The sequence below is a fragment of the Peromyscus maniculatus genome, chromosome 4 (assembly GCF_049852395.1).
Source record: "Peromyscus maniculatus bairdii isolate BWxNUB_F1_BW_parent chromosome 4, HU_Pman_BW_mat_3.1, whole genome shotgun sequence".
Lineage (NCBI taxonomy): Eukaryota > Metazoa > Chordata > Mammalia > Rodentia > Cricetidae > Peromyscus > Peromyscus maniculatus.
Window position 1 is genome coordinate 87293659 of NC_134855.1, and position 16830 is coordinate 87310488.

Consider the following 16830-nt stretch of genomic DNA (forward strand, 5'->3'; position numbering starts at 1 on the left):
AGATTCAAAGAGGGAAAAACATAACTATATAAAAGTTTCATGCATTCATTAAATGTAAATGCTGTAAACACTAGATGGTAAATATGATCCTCAAATTGACAATGATAGAAGCATCAATCCAGAAAGCAAAGATTACGTACAAATACATAACAGAAGGCATGCAATGAAGTTTCTAAGATTATCTTGATTACTTCAACTGATATTCTAGGACCATTTTAATTATAGAGAGGATCATCTCATGGACAAGGGAAACTAGGCTGCATAAAATGGAGAAAGTGAGCTGGACACTAGCTTGCTGAGAGAGTATGTGATATTGATAGGTATGTTAAGCAACTGGTGCCCTGACTTCTGTATCATGATGGACTGTGCCTTGAGCTGTAAGTGAAAGAAAATAAACCCACCCCAAGCTGCTTTCATCTGAGTATTTTATCACTGTCCCAGGAAAAAAAATACCCTAGGTATAGGTTAAGATAGGATTAAGAGTGGAAAATACAGTATGAAAAGAAGATACGATGGTTTATTTTAGATTTGGCATAGTAGAAATTCATTCCTGCCACAGCTCTGGATCTTTTCTATTATTCTTACCAGGGGATGTTTGAATCATAACTGTCAGAACTTTAAAATTGTCTTAAGTTGGTATTTCTGCCAGTCTACATCTGTGGGCAACAATGGAGAGGACCATATTGTGTTTAGATTCCTGAAGCTAATCAAATCCCCTTTGCTAGTGGATCTCCTGAAATATAAATGAAATCTGCCAGTGTGTTTTGGGTCTTAATAAAGACAGTATTATTTGTATTCAAACCTCCTCATTTGACAATGCATTTCTTTCACAGATGCCTACAATATCAATTAAATTTCAAATAAAAAATTCTATGAGTAATAACATTGAAATTTTGTATCCAACATCCATCATATTTTCCCTTCTATAAACTTTTTCTTCACATCATAGCATTTCAAAAATTAAAATAAGGTTCACAATATACATATTTAACAAACATGGTAACTCTCCACTTTCCCCTGAAAGTTCTTAGTAATTTAATGGTGCTTCTGGCACTTAATTGCATCTTGACACTCAGAAAATGAAAACTTAAGAAAAAAATGACTTTCAAAGCACCAACCACAGAAGCTTCTGGGCCAGTAACACTTGATGACATTTGCCATAACCAATAGAACTCTTACTGATTTTTCCTTCCCCAAAGGTCTAACAACATGCACCCAATAAAAGAAAACAGTTTGAAATTTAAGAAAAGTTAAATCACATGTTGACATAAGGAAGCTAATAGAGTGAGAAAAGTATGAACTGTAGCTTCAACAATATAACTTAAAATCTAGGCTTTCTGGGCCGGACGTTGGTGGCACACGCCTTTAATCCCAGCACTTGGGAGGCAGAGCCAGGCAGATCTCTGTGAGTTCGAGGCCAGCCTGGGCTACCAAGTGAGCTCCAGGAAAGGCGCAAAGCTACACAGAGAAACCCTGTCTCGAAAAACCAAAAATAAATAAATAAATAAATAAATAAATAAATAAATAAATTCTAGGCTTTCTCATTTACTATTAAAATGACAGAGGGTTTGCAAGAGTCTCCTAACATAAAAGTGGGAGGTAATAAAATATTTATAGGGATTACTTCCTAGGACTAAATGGAAAAAATCCATGAAAAATTACTAAAAAAATATTAAACAAACACATATTCCTTCTGTTTGCTATTAATTTACAATTCTAGTACTTATATATCTGTAAGATAAATGGCATTTGGAGTTTCTTAAAAGGACATACCTTTCATTTTCTACCCTAAGTAAAAGAATAAGTTTTGCAGCCAGAACTGAGATTATAATTTCAGTAGCTATCATATTCCAACTGCCATTATTTCTCATAATGTCATTTCATCTAATTATTTATTCTATTTTACCAAAGGTACAAGAGTGATGCCTGGGAATGGATGAGGGTCCTTTTGGAGAATTTTGAATGTGTGAGAACATTATCAGTCTGTTTCCCTAATTTGAAACTTTTCTATTTAAAGTTTATCTAGGGTTATCAGAATATATGAGAATGCATAATTAAATAATTATAGTGGGTTAACATTTTCATGTTTATAATTTACATGTCTTATCCAACATACATTGTATTACTTGACTGTCACAAAAATCTTAATTCTATCCTGCTTGATATCCATAGTATAAGAAGGGAATGAACAATGTCTTCATTTTACAACTCAGAAAGCTGATGTACAAATGGTGTGAATCCAGGTAGTAAGATGTAGGATTGGCATACAAAATTACCCCCTTTGAATGATAACATATTCATTTTTTTATAATTATCCATATGGAACTTTCTTTGGATGATCCCTATATAGATTATTCAGGGACTTAATATAGTGATAATGAGGACCCAGGAAGTAATAAAGTTTTTCTATTCCTGTACTTCTTATTTGTCTATAACCATATCTTATTTCTATACTACTATTGCAAGAGAGTTCCATCCATGCTATTGATAGTACTCAGAGAACCCTAGTATGCCTGTGCACCAGTGTTTACTCCATGTAACATCTTATCTTATTCAGGGCAAAAATTTGCCAAGCATTTATTCCTAACAGGTTGTTGTTCATTTTTCCTTGTAATGAATGGCAAAGCAGCCAGAGGATGGTACACCAGACTCTCTGAAAGTGTGTGATGTATCAATATAATCTGACTTATTTCTGCTCCTCACTCCTGTAACTGATCTTAAAATATTTTTGTGCATAAAATAGGTATCATATAATGTTGTTGATTATAGGGCTACAAATGCTAACATGATGAACAAGGTCTCTACATTTTCATCTCCAGTAGGGATCCCTAAATAAATCATACAATTTTAAGTCATAATACCCGTTCTGAAGAAATGCTTTGGGACAGAAGGGGGAGATGGTGTAGATCGGGTTTATTTTAATGTGAGGTTCTGAGATGAGAGCAATATTATGATAAATGAAAAATCACAAGAATAAGTTGACTGCAGCACTTTTACTGAAAAGGAGCATTAAAAACTGGCCTATATAGAATAGACCCAGATTTCACAGGGCCTCTGAAGGCCGAAGTAAGTTTATATTTTAAAAGCAATGAGAAACCCTGGAAAGACTGGAGCAGAGAAATAATGAAATTTAATTTTCCTTTCAGTATAGCACTGTGGAAAATAGACTGTAAGGATGCAAGAGTTTGATCACGGAGTCTAATTAGACACCCATTGCACCGGGATAGCCAGGAAGTCATTGACCAGACTACGTAAAAGAGTGAATGGGGTAAGCAGTGGTCACATTCTGAATGTGTTTTGAAGGTTGAACCAAGAATACCTGTTAATTATACAAGTTTGACAAATAACTTAAAATGTTTGCCATAAATGTAATGTCATCACCGCAAATGGGGATTTAAGAATAATTCTCTTATGTCTGTAACCTTTAAGTAGGTTAGCTATGTTAGTAGGTAGTTGTTCCTTATATCATATTTGATATGAAATGCTTTTGGGAAACTAATAAAATTTGATAGAGATAATGTCAATGTAAGGAAAGCAAAATTACCATATAATCATTTAGCCATATTACTCTAAGAAGCAACAATTACTACTCAGTCAGTCTGAACTACTGAGCTTGTAGAAAGCAAGTAAATGTCTTAACTTTTTAGTAAGACCCCTTACTAAGAGGCATTAATAACATTAACAAAGTTTTGACATTACAATTTGATTGGATAAACACACATTTTGACTGGCTGAAGTCAAATATACCAGTTTTGATTAGATAAGTTTATTTTATTTCTAAGTTAATTAATTTTAAATTGTCTAGTTATAATCAAACACATCCATGTTAATTATCATATCCTTGTCATTTTCCAACTTTAATGGGATTCAAAAACTAATGATTTCAAAATTATAATTTTGTTGAATGATTTATGTGAATGCATGGGTGAATAAACGAATAACATAACTGAATGTGTACTCTTGAACCCATGTACACACTTGTGTGCATGCACATGTATGTGTGTGTGTGTGTGTGTGTGTGTGTGTTTTATAAATACAGATGGCAATGACATTCTGACTTTATGAGATGCTTCAGGAAAAGCAGAATTCAGCATTATGTCACACAGTAGAATGGAGAAAACAAACAACAATAAGTTTTGAACGTCTGGTTAGTTTTAATCAATCATTTCCACAAGTACATTTTTCCATGCAGTTTAATCACAGAAACTGAAAATATTACAGAATGAGTCTTATGTGGACAGCACTATTTATGTTTTACCTTAAAGATCTTTGTGCATGTGATAATAATGAAAGAGAGGTTGAGGATTAAGACTTCCAGGGAACTCCAGTTCCCTATTGGGTAGCTTTTCATCATCTGAAAATTTATTGTATCCATTGAGAACTAGTTTTCAAATTTTTCAAGAGGTGATAATAATAAACTCACCCTCAAGGGATTTTATGAGAATTACATGAGGTGAACTAAGAAAAGTGTTGTGTGATAAGAAGTTCAGTGAATTACTGTTGTTATGTTACATCATACGTATCATATTTGATGGTAATAGGATCTCTAAACATGAATTGGTATGGCAAAGACATGGGGATTCATCAGAATTTAAATGTGAAAATAAACTGAGTCACTAAACACATCAATGAATTTTTTTGGGTGTCCTAGTAGCCATGGTAAAACTATGCTTCTTTGTTTAAGACAAGAGTCAGACAAACTATAAATTATTGATTCTAATTTACAAATCAAATCACAAATACTCAGAGACATGAAATAAAATGCCACAATTACAGAGTTAGTAGATACAAGAATGATTTGATCGATGGCTGGATTAGAAAAGTACATTTTAATCAAGAAAGACTTGAAGAAGGCAACCGTGATTGTTAGTACTGTTTGTCATTTGATAGGATCTGGAATAATCTAAAACACCAGCCACAGGGCAAGCATGTGAGTGGTCATCTGGGTTAGGCTAAGCTCTGGCCATATCTGTGAGGAACTAAATTGATTAAGTTAACTGAAGTGGGAAGACCCACCCTACATTATTTGCCTTGTGTGCTGGACTATATAAATGGAATTAGTGGCTGAGCACAAACACCACTTGCACTCTGCCCTTAAGAGGTGATGCAAAGTGACCAGTTACCTCAAGCTCTAGCCTGCATGGTTTCCCTACCATGATGGATCAAACACTTGAACTATGAGCCTAAAAAATAGATCCTCCTTCCTTAAGTTGTTTTTATCAGGATGTTTATCATAGCAGCTGGAGAAGTAACTAAAATATCAGCTCTGCAGGAAGCATAAGCTCTAATGCAATAAAAATAAGTTCTTCCTTCAGAGCTCCTCCTTCAAGGAAGGGAAATATCAGTCCTCAATGAAACAGTGTCTACATGCAGTCAGTTATACTGCAGCATTAATATTCTCATGAGCAGTGCCAAGTAGTTCACTGTGAAAAGGGAAAGTCATTACACAAATGTACTTGTTTGGTTCACAGTGCTTGGAAATTCCTGTTTAATGCCTTCAGATACAATGGTGCTCCGAAGGCAAATGCAGAAATTAAGATTGCTTGGCATTTGCAGCTGAACATGCATTGCTGACATGCTCATGTTTATTTAATTATACTCAATGCTTCTTACTTCCTTTGACCTCCTTTCAATGATAAGGAAAACATCATATTACAGAGATGCAGTAGACTTTATTTTTTGTTATTTGACTATTTTATACTTTTAATATCATACTCATCTCAGACACAGGACTACTTTCAAATCCACCTAACTTTTTTTTTCCTTGTCAAGACCAATTTGTGCTGCCCAAACATCTTTACATGTGTGGTCTTCTATTAGAGAGTGGTTGACTTACTGAGGACTACACTCTTAGAGAAGACTGTCTTTTCCTCTCACAGCAGAATGAGACAATGTCACAGAGACAATATCTTCAGGGCTAGTCATTGAATTTCACACCAAACTTCCATCTCCAGGCTGGAATTTGGTCTGGTTTGGGGTTGCATACATTTTGTGCATGCTGTCATAAATACTGTGAGTTATATCTGCAACTTCCCTGCTGTATCCTATAGACACTGTTTCCTTTAGTCACCCACTCCTCAAGCTATTATACTCTTTCTTCCCCCTCCTCTACCATGAACTTTGATCTGTTGGAAGACTGGATGTAGTATATATGTTCAATAAGGGCTGAGAACTCTGCAGTCGTTTATTCTCCACATCATGGCCAATTGTAGACTTCCTTGTTAATCCCCACCTACTGTAAAGAGAACCTTCTAAGAGATAAGTGATAAAAGTATCTGTCAACTAGGAGCTATATCCACATGGATTATGTGGGTGTTCAGCATGATTATAGGCACACAAATATTAGCAAATTTCCTTATAATGGCAGTTTTCCATTTAAATACGGTTTGCGAAATTTGAAATGGTTTATTTTTTTTTCTCTCCTTTTTAATGTCAGTCTTGCTATCAGCTCAGATTAACCTGAAAGCTGTAATCTATTTCAGCATTCTGAATACTGGAGTTATAGACTGACAAATTATAAAATATCAAGTGTAAAGCTGGACAAGTAGAAGGATATCAATATCAGATGGGTTGAAACCCACCAACACAATTTGTTCCAATCTACTGGGTTTAGGAAAAAATACATTCAATTTGGAATAACAAATTTTCAAAAAAAATAAGATCTGTGGAATTGTAATGAGAGTATTTTGATTCTGGAGTAATTGTTAAAGTATTAAGTGGTACTAGTTTAGTAAAAATTTAATGTAAACTTTACTACCTGTGTGGATGTGTTGAATAAAGAAAACCAAGTGTTTTCATGTTGTTTTGTTTTCAGAAAATGAGTGACTGAAGATCATGCTACAAAATGAGGTATTGAAGCAAAAAACTTTCTTGTGTTCTGATGAAATGTTCCTTTTGATTTTTTATGTGAAATGAACCAGATAATGTTTAATTAGGAAATTAATAAGGTAGCCCTGTTTCTATGCCAGCTTTAAAAATATTATGAAAACATGATTAATTTGTAGTTCTCAGAATGTTGTCACAACACAGTTCAAGGTAGTGCAAATGTTGAAATGTCTTGACAATCTCTAAAGAATTAGAACAAGATAAAAACATTGGGCTAGGCATTTTTTTGTCTTGGCTACATTTATGTTTAGCCAGGAAATAATAAAAAGTGTGGATATTCATGTCACCCCCTAGACAAATTAAACCTGATCATGTGTTGCTGGTGTGATCAGAGAATTTTAAAATTCTTAAATTAAAATTAAAAATTAGAAGTCTTCAGTCTCTCCACACTTAATCAAAAAGGCAATGCAAACACATCAACAGTATTTTCATAAAGAAAACTCATGATCAGTATCTGTTAGTTATAGATTAATTTTGAACTTTATAGGACATGTATATTATTCACTAATGGAGAACCAGGATAGATCTTTCAACTTTTACTAGCACAAAAAGCATTCAGTGGCAAAATTTGGTACATTTCATGATATCAGTGTAAATATATTTATTTGTATAGAATGGAAAGAAATTCATAAGAAGTTAAAAGTAAAAATCACTGACATTTGTTATAGTATTATTCACTGCAGTCTCATATTATTTGAGTTTTAAATTGTGTGATAAGTCAATTAATAATTATAAAACTCAGATTTTTATATTCACTGCTCAAATTTTAAAGACCCCAAAATGAACATTTTTATGCAAAATTATTCTAGATTTGAAGAACATAGTTTATTTTTGGTGAGAGGAAAATAACTTGGAAATTAACTCACCCAAGCAAAACTCACTGAAGTCAGCAAAGGAACATTTGAGAGTAGAGTCTTTTTTACTCTCCTCAGAATTAACTGTAAAACAAAAACACTTTGTAATTTGGGGAAATACATGCATAACTATAAAATGCCTATAATACCTGATGTCTAAATGATGCTCAATTTTAAAAAAGAGTTTTAAGTTAATGTATGGAGATTTAAATTTTATTTGAACAACAGTCAAAATTTAACTTTTAACAAAACACCACCTATGTTACATTTTAACATGTTCATTCTCTTGAGCAATTAACACCATTGTAAATGACTGTAAGTTGACTCTAATAGAAAGTGTTGCTCTACTATTGAAAAGAAAATATTAGTATTCCCAAGTTGTCCAGAAGAAGAAAGAACTGTTAGCTTAACAACTTTTCACAAGCTGACCCTGACTTTCAGGAAATGAAGTGAACAGGGAAGAAGTATCAATCTGACAATCCACAATCTTTTATAAAAGGAACTCCTGCTCTTTTGAGGACACTCAATGATACCACTGCAAAGTCCAGATTACCCAATAGACCCGCAAAACAATTTTGGGGGTCAGGTTCCAAAAGGTCTCAGTTTTAAGGGAACTAAGTCTATGTTGATGGTACAGGGGGAGGGGGATATAAAAATGAATTTGGAGTTTTCCCACACAAGGCATTTTGTGCCATGGTGGTCACATATGTCAACATCAGGATATCTCTCCTGAGAGCAAAGAGGAGTCTTTCAAAATTATCAGGGAAAGATGTTTTCCAACATCAACCATCATCAATCCAGCTTGTGAGACATTTTGTTTGTGACATATGTCCCTCCACACACAAACAATTAACTTTTCTGTGTGTTAACAACATAGCTTAAAAAAAGAAAAGTAAAACAAAATTCTGCATTTTTATAAAGACTCTTAATGGAATACATTTTCATTGGAAAAACATCAAGAGGAGAATGGGAAAATATAAGCATCTATTGAATGACAGAGTATGGCTCCATTTTATGATCGGGGTTGTCTAAAAGTATATTATGTGTCTTACATGAGTAAATGTGTGAACAAGAGTATGCCAGCTCCAATTTTTCTTCACTATGGCATCTTTTTTGGTATATCCTTTAAAATTCAACTCTGTTCTGCTCCCAATACTGTGGTGATATTGTGTCCCCCAAAATATTGTGCACTCTAATAAACTTATCTGGGGTCAGAGAACAGAACAGCCACTAGATATAGAGGCCAGAAAATGGTGGCACACACGCCTTTAATCCTAGCATTCCAGAAGCAGAGATCCGCCTGGATCTCTGTGAGTTCAAGGCCACACTGGAAACAGCCAGGCCTGGTAACAAGAGCCTTTAATCCCAGGAAGTGATGGCAGAAAGCAAAAAGGCATACAAGGTGTGAGGACCAGAAACTAGAAGCTTTTGGCCTGGTTAAGCTTTTAGGCTTTTGAGCATCAGTTCAGCTGAGACCCATTTGGATGAGGACTCAGAGGCTTCCAGACTGAGGAAACAGGATCAGCCGAGGAATTTGCAAGGTGAGGAAGCTATGGCTGGTTCTACTTCTCTGATCTTCCAACATTCACCCCAATACCTGGCTCTGAGTTTGCTTTTATTAATAAGACTCTCTAACAATTCATGCTACACAATACCACCTCATCTCTAGTTATCAATTCTTTACTGTTTTGGTATCACTATGAATGAAAACAGTTGGTATTTCTTACTTTTAAATATATTAATTCCATAACAGCTGGATTTATTGTGAAATTTTCTTACATTTCTCAAATCTTTTATGGCCTTCCCATTTCCCTCTCTTTTCCCTATCTGCCTCTTACTGATCCTTTTATTATTCTCTAATAGTCTGACTTTGACTTTGCTTTCCTGACTGTGTCTTCCTTCCCCAGATTCAAAGCATATTCTATTTGTCTCTTTGAGTCTGGCCTTATCTCACTTAATATGAACATCTCCAATTCTATTCTTTTCCCTGAAGTGACAAGCATTCCATTCTCTGTCTTGATGGATAATGTTCTATTGTGAATAAAGGTCACATTTTGTTTACCCTTCTATGTATTGATGGGCATAAGATGGCTCTGTAAAAGCTATTATAAATGAGGCGTTAATATACATGGGCATGTAGGTATCCTTACTATATTCAGCCTTTGCTTCGTATAGAAGCATAAAAATTAATTTCCAAAATGAATTTACAACTATTTTGCATTATTAATAGTGTATAGAGTTCTTTGTTTACATATATCCTCTCCAAAATTCATTAGTATGTTTTGTTTAGTTGTTTTGTTTGTGCCTCTCTTGTTTGACTGATAGCCATTCCAAATGAGATAAGATGGAAGTACATTTTAGAAGATTTTGCTGTTGTTATTTGTCTGTCTGGTTTTCTGTTTTGTTTAGATAGATTCTCACCCTATAGCTGAGATTGGCTTTGAAACAAGATGGAAGTACATTTTAGAAGATTTTGCTGTTGTTATTTGTCTGTTTGGTTTTCTGTTTTGTTTAGATAGATTCTCACCCTATAGCTGAGATTGGCTTTGAAACAAGATGGAAGTACATTTTAGAAGATTTTGCTGTTGTTATTTGTCTGTTTGGTTTTCTGTTTTGTTTAGATAGATTCTCACCCTATAGCTGAGATTGGCTTTGAAACAATTATATATTGACCATGCTGACTTCAGACTAATAATCTGCCATTCTCCACATCCACAGTGTTGGGTTTCAGACACAGTTTACCAAGCCTGGAACTTGATGGAGCTTTACACTCAATTTCCCTGATGACTTCACTTGTCAGATATTTTATATGTACTTGTCGTCCATTTACTCCTTCAGTTATAAATTGTCTTCTCAGTCCTTTGATCATTCTGATTGTTTGTTCTTTATGTGTTTATTTTTTTCTTGCAGATCTTTATTCTGGAAATTAATCTACCAACAGATGAATAGCTGTCCCTTCCTTGATTCTTCTGCTATGCAAAAGCATTTCAATTTGATGCAGTCCCATTTGTCAATTCTTATTATTTTTTTAGCCATTGGAGTCATATTAAAAAAGTCTTAGAATATTTTTAAGTGTTCTTATTTTTCCCTCTTAAGTTTCTGGTTTATGCCAAGGCCTTTGATCTATTCTGATTTGCTTTTTGTGAATGATGATACAGAAGTATAGAGTTTCTTCTGCATGTTATTTTTCAAGTGTTTGCTAACGATTCTTTTATCTACAACATCTATGTTGGCAACATTGTCACTGTAAGGTGACTATAGATGCAGAGATTTTTTTAGTCCATGTATTAAATACTGTGCCTGTGCCATGTTGTCTTTAGTACTATGGAACTGTAGTGTGGCTTTGTTTGCCTGCTTCCATGTTTGAGAAAGAGAGTGTCTATGGAGGACAGGCTAGCCTGGACCTCACTATATAGCCCGGTTTGGCCTCAACATCATGAACTTCTGCCTAAACCTGTTGAGTGCTATGATTAAAAGCAATGCATTTACTCAATGCATTTGAGTAACAGGAGGCAAAAATGGATACTTATCTCATTCTGATCCCAGAGCAATGATTTAACTTTTGCCCAATTCAATAAAATGTTATTGGTAGCTTTGCTGAATATAATTTCTATTACATATAGTCATATTCCTTATATTGCTAATTTCTTCAAGAGTTTTCATGATAAAAGGTTTTTGAATTTATCAGAGGTCATTTTTGTTTCTATTGAGAATACTTTGATATTAATGTCCTTCAGTTTCTTTACCTGATATATTACATTTATTGATTTTCTTATGTTGAAATATCCATTCTTGAATCACTAGAAAGAAATCAACTTTCAATCATTTTAGCATGTTTTAAAATAATGTTTTTATTTACTTATTTTTGAGAATTTCATACATGTTGGTATTAATTCCCCTCCTTAACTCCTTCTAGCTCTTCTCCCACCTCCCTACCCAGCCATATCTATGTTCTTTCCCTTTCTTAAAACACACACACACACACACACACACACACACACACACACACACACACAAAGACAAAAGTCCCATTTGTGTTGGCCAACTACTGCTTATGAAGCCCACTTTGGAGTATGGTTGATATACCCAGTGTCAAGCCATGGAAGAAAACTGATTTTCTGTTTCTCAGCAGGTATCAATTGTGAATAGTTTATTGGCTAGGGGTGAGATTTCAGGCTTTCTTTCCCTCTTCTGTGCTGAGATTTTGTCTGTGTTGAGTGTCTGTGGGCATTGTCCATGCTGCCTATCTTAATTTTTTGCTCTCAGTGTGTGTGTGTGTGTGTGTGTGTGTGTGTGTGTGTGTGTGTGTGTGTATGTGTGTGTGTGTGTGTGTGTGTGTGTATGTATGTGTGTGTGTGTGTGTGTGTGTGTGTGTGTATGGCGATGGTGTGAGATTCCTAATGGCAGGAAGTACTAGATCTTATTTTGTATTCTGATGAGTCAGCCAATCTATACCTTTATTTCAGAATTAAAACCATTTATATGTAGCATTATAATTTAAAGGTATGTACTAATTGCTGGTATTTTTTTGGGGGGGTGATTTTTCCTAGTTGTTTAAGATGATATGTATAATTTTATTTCTCCTTTATTCATGTTGGAGAATTGATAATTTACTAAATAACTACTTGATAGTTTTCATTATTGCTATTGAATTATCTGTTTTTCTAGCAATATTTAATCTGTCTGAGGTTTTGTGTTTATGTACATATTTCTTACTTTTGTGTGCAATCCCTTTGAGTGTCTTCAGGTGGTGCTTTTTGAAAGGAAATAGAATTTTTTATTGCTGACACATTACTGAATACAGTCTGTAAATTATTGCCAGGGATGTTCTATCAACAGGGATATAAAATAGGAGGCATATGAGCTGGTGACTCATGAGCTGGCTTTGTCTTCCTCTTAACACACCCAATATAAAGTTCAGATTCCCATGGGATAGGCAACTTGTAAAGCAAGACAGAAATAAACATACATCTAGCCAACTAGCCTTTCCTAGGACCCATATACTGTACTGATTTCCTACTTTCGCCAGACTCATTCCTAAAGAGTTAAGTAAATACTAGCCAAATGTAGCAAAGCAGGAAAAAAGCAATTATTAAAATGCCTTATTTTTTAAAAACTTAACAGCAGATAATATAAACTGTCACTCACCGTGCTCAGGCTTATCAGCAGAAAGAAATGTTACAGAAGTTGGAGCCTGAGATTCACTCTCAGTTGACTGGAAGAGTGAGGCAGATTGGCTCAAGCTTTTTGAATGAGCATAGCTGTGAGCCAGGCAAGGCAAGGATCTCCGAGATGGTTTCAATGAAGCTTCTGTTGTTATCTCACTTTTGCTTACATTCATTCCTATAAATACAAAATGGTGATTATTAGTAATGGAATTCTTGTATCAGAGACCAATAAATAAGTTTTATAATGGTAGCTCCTAGAATATACTCTTAAAAATTAAAAAAATCTAGATTTGAGAAATGAATTTGTTTTGTTTCTTTTTGTCAAGGGAAGAGTCATATAGATATGGCAATAAATAGCTTCTCATCAAGTTGAGCTTTCACCACTTTTGAGGGTTCTGAAACAAAAGAAACTGGACAAATACTTAAACAGTTATGATGGTGATTACTAGGACTGTTAATGTGTAAACCTAACTGTTTAGGTTTGCAAGCAGAAGAATAAACCAAACCCAACACATCCAAATTAGTGTTATTGAAAAGACCCCACATTTGTATTCTATTTAAAAGCACACATGAAATAAACAGTCACCTAGAACTGGCATTAGTGTAACACAGAATGGTACAAAAAAATGACCAGTGAGTAAGGGTTAGGAGGGAACATTACAATAGTTGTTTCTGTCATGAACAGAGCCTGTTCTGATGGCAATAAAAATAGCTTTATAGAACTCTTCTTTTTAAAATTTGCGTTTTCCAGATGAATAAGGATATTGAACATTTAAATAAAATTTATTTAAAAATTCTGTATACAATATAGTTGGTCATACTCCTTCAATTTCTCCCAGATCCTGCCCACCTCCTTACCTACCCAAATGCATTCTCTCTCTCTCTCTCTCTCTCTCTCTCTCTCTCTCTCTCTCTCTCTCTCTCCCTCCCTCCCTCCCTCCCTCCCTCCCTCCCTCCCTCCCTCCCTCCCTCTCTCTCTCTCTCTCTCTCTCTCTCTCTCTCTCTCTCTCTCTCTCTCTCTCTCTCTCTCTGTTCTTCCCTCTCTCCCTCCCTCCCCCTCCTCCTCTTGTCTTCCTCTCTCTCTCCCTCTTATCCCCCATTTCGCCCTTTCTTTCAAAAGAAAGCAACATGAATAAGCTAACAAGCAGAGATTTTACATAATTATGTATTTGTTACTATTATGCAAATAAAATATGAAAAGAAATGGATGTGAGGAAGAATTGTGAATTGATTGAAAGAACTTATATCCACTCTCTTAGCTTTCTAGGACTTTGTAATGACAATGACTGAAACATTTATTCTCAAGTAATACTCTAAGCTACCATTAAGAATACTACATGCTCCCTACAAATGAGGACCAAATATGGTTTAAATACTAAGATCAAGAGATAACATAGAAAAAAATCTTCAAATAATTTTGACTTCTGTGAATCATTATTTTGCATAAGAACCTCCAGCACAGAACACTAAACTTTTAACTATTTCTCTGTGGCTTTTTTTCAGAGCTGTCTATAGAAATAAGAAAAAATATAAGTAAACAAACAAATGTTCTTTGGGGAAAACTAAGGGAGATACGCAGATGGAAGCTGGGGACAGCTGAGAGTAAGAATACTGGATGAATAAATCTTCTGTGAACATAGTTGAGCAAATGTCCTTGTGACATGATTGAGCATCTTTTGGGTATATGTCCAAGAGTGTTATATCTGGGTCTTGAGATAGATTGCTTCTCAATTTTCTGAGAAATCTCCAAATTGATTTTCATAGAGTCTGTATAAGTTTTCACACTCACCAGCAATGGGAGGATAGTTTTCTTTACTCCAATCCTCTCCAGCATGAGCTGTTACTTGTGTTTTTTGTCTTAGCCATTCTGACATGTGGAATCTCAAAGTAGTATTGATTTGCACCTCCCTGATGGCTAAGGATGTTGCACATTTCTTTAATTGTATCTCAGTCATTTTAGATTTTTCTGTTGAGATTCTCTATACATCATTTTAATTGGATTATTTGGTATTTTGATGTCTAGTTTCTTGAGTTCTTTATAATATTTTGGAAATTAGCTTTCTCTCAAATGTAAAGATGGTAAAGATCTTTTCCCATTCTGTGGGCTGCCATTTTTGTCCTATTGACGGTGTCCTTTGCCTTACAAAAGCTTTTCAGTTTCATGAGGTTACATTTATTAATTGTCAGTCTTAGTGTCTGCACTGTTGGTGTTCTACTTAGGAAGTTGTTTCCTATGTCAATGCATTCAAGGCTATTCCCCTTTCTCCTCTATTGGGTTCAGTGTGTTTGGATTTATATTGAGTTCTTTGATCTACTTGGACTTGAGTTTTGTGCAGAGTGATAAAGATGGATCAATTTGCTTTCTTTTACATGCAGATATCCAGTTATACCAGCACCATTTGTTGAAGATGCTTTCTTCTTTTCATTGTACAATTTTGGCTTCTTTGTTGAAAATCAGATGTTCATAGGTGTGTGGATTTACATCTGTATCTTTGATTCGATTCCAATGATCTACCTGTCTGTTTTTATGCCAATACTAGGTGAATTTTATTACTAGTAAATTTACTAGTAAATCTGGGATGGTGACACCTCCGGAAGTTCTTTTATTGTACAGGGTTGTTTAGTTGAGTATTGTTCTTTCAAAGTCTGTAAAGAATTGTGTTGGGATTTTAATTAGGATTGCATTAAATCTATAGATTCTTTTGTTAAGATGGCCATTTTTACTATGTTTATCCTATGGATCCATGAGTATGGGAGACCTTTCTATCTTCTGATATCTTTTCTAATTTCTTTTTTCAAAGACTTGAAATTCTTGTCATACAGGTCTTTCACTTGCTTGGCTAGAGTTGCACCAAGATATTTTATATTATTTGTGGCTATGGTCAAGGGTGTTTTTTCCCTGATTTCTTTCTCAGCCCATTTACCATTTGTATGTAGAAGGGCTTTATTTATTTATTTATTTTACATCCAGGCTGCAGTTTCCCCTCCCTCCTCCCTTTTCTATCGCTCCCTCCCAACTCCCCTCTGTTCCCACCCACCCCCAATCCACTCCTTTCTGTTTCTGTTCATGAAAGGGCAGGTCTCAACTGGATAGCAACAAAACATTTCATATCAAGTTGCAGTAAGACAACGCCCCTGTCCAAGTATTAAGGCTGGGCAAGTGATCCAGTATGAGGAGGAGGGTCACAAAGCCAGTAAAAGAGTATGAGACAGCCCCTGCTTCCACTGTTAGGAGTGCCACAAGAGGAACAAGCTACATAACTGTAACATGTATGCAGTGTATCTAGGTCAGTTCCATGCAGGCTCCCGGGTTAAAGACCCTATCTTCATTTTTAATGAGTTTATTATTTAGCATTATCTTTTTTAGCATGGAACATACTGCATGAGGGTAGGCTTCATGTTTGTCTAGTTAATAAACATATACAGTTTGGGTGCCTGGCACTATGTCTCCACACATAATATCTGAATGAATATTTAGTCATACAGCAGTGAACAACATAGGGAAAGCTCCATGATACTATAAAGACTAAAACCTCAAATGAACATGACCCATTCTCTTTGCACTACTCTGAAACCTAAGTGCACTATAGTTAGACTTCTGGAATTCTGCTTTAAGTTTAAAAGCTACTTTAGTTTAAATACTAATTTCACAATTTAAATAAGACACACGCACTACAATTACAAGAATTTTTGAACTAGGAAGGATTCCCAGGTTCTGGTCAGTCACCTGGGAACATGTTCGTTTCTGAGGGCCATACTGTGCCATACTGATCTGGATGGCCTGTGCTGCCACGGGAGTCATGGTGACTTCCTGGGACCCGGCTACTGCAGAAGGCCATGTCTGGGTCTGTGGTCCTGTGTCAGCTGGTGTCTGTGATGATGTCCATGGCCTGCATAAGTACAGTGGGTAATAGGAACCACAT

At 35.2% G+C, this 16830-nt stretch overlaps 1 protein-coding gene across 2 annotated transcripts in view; it reads right to left on the bottom strand.

Moving 5' to 3' along the window:
- Window positions 1–16830, bottom strand: part of LOC143272950 (anoctamin-3-like) — a 183821-nt gene that overhangs the window by 107854 nt on the left and 59137 nt on the right. For both annotated transcript variants that reach the window (XM_076570259.1, XM_076570260.1), the window contains 2 exons: window positions 12888–13082; window positions 7752–7823 (listed from right to left, as the gene is read on the bottom strand). In XM_076570259.1, coding sequence (XP_076426374.1) covers window positions 7752–7823; window positions 12888–13082 — 267 coding nt within the window. The remainder of the gene's footprint in view (window positions 1–7751; window positions 7824–12887; window positions 13083–16830) is intronic.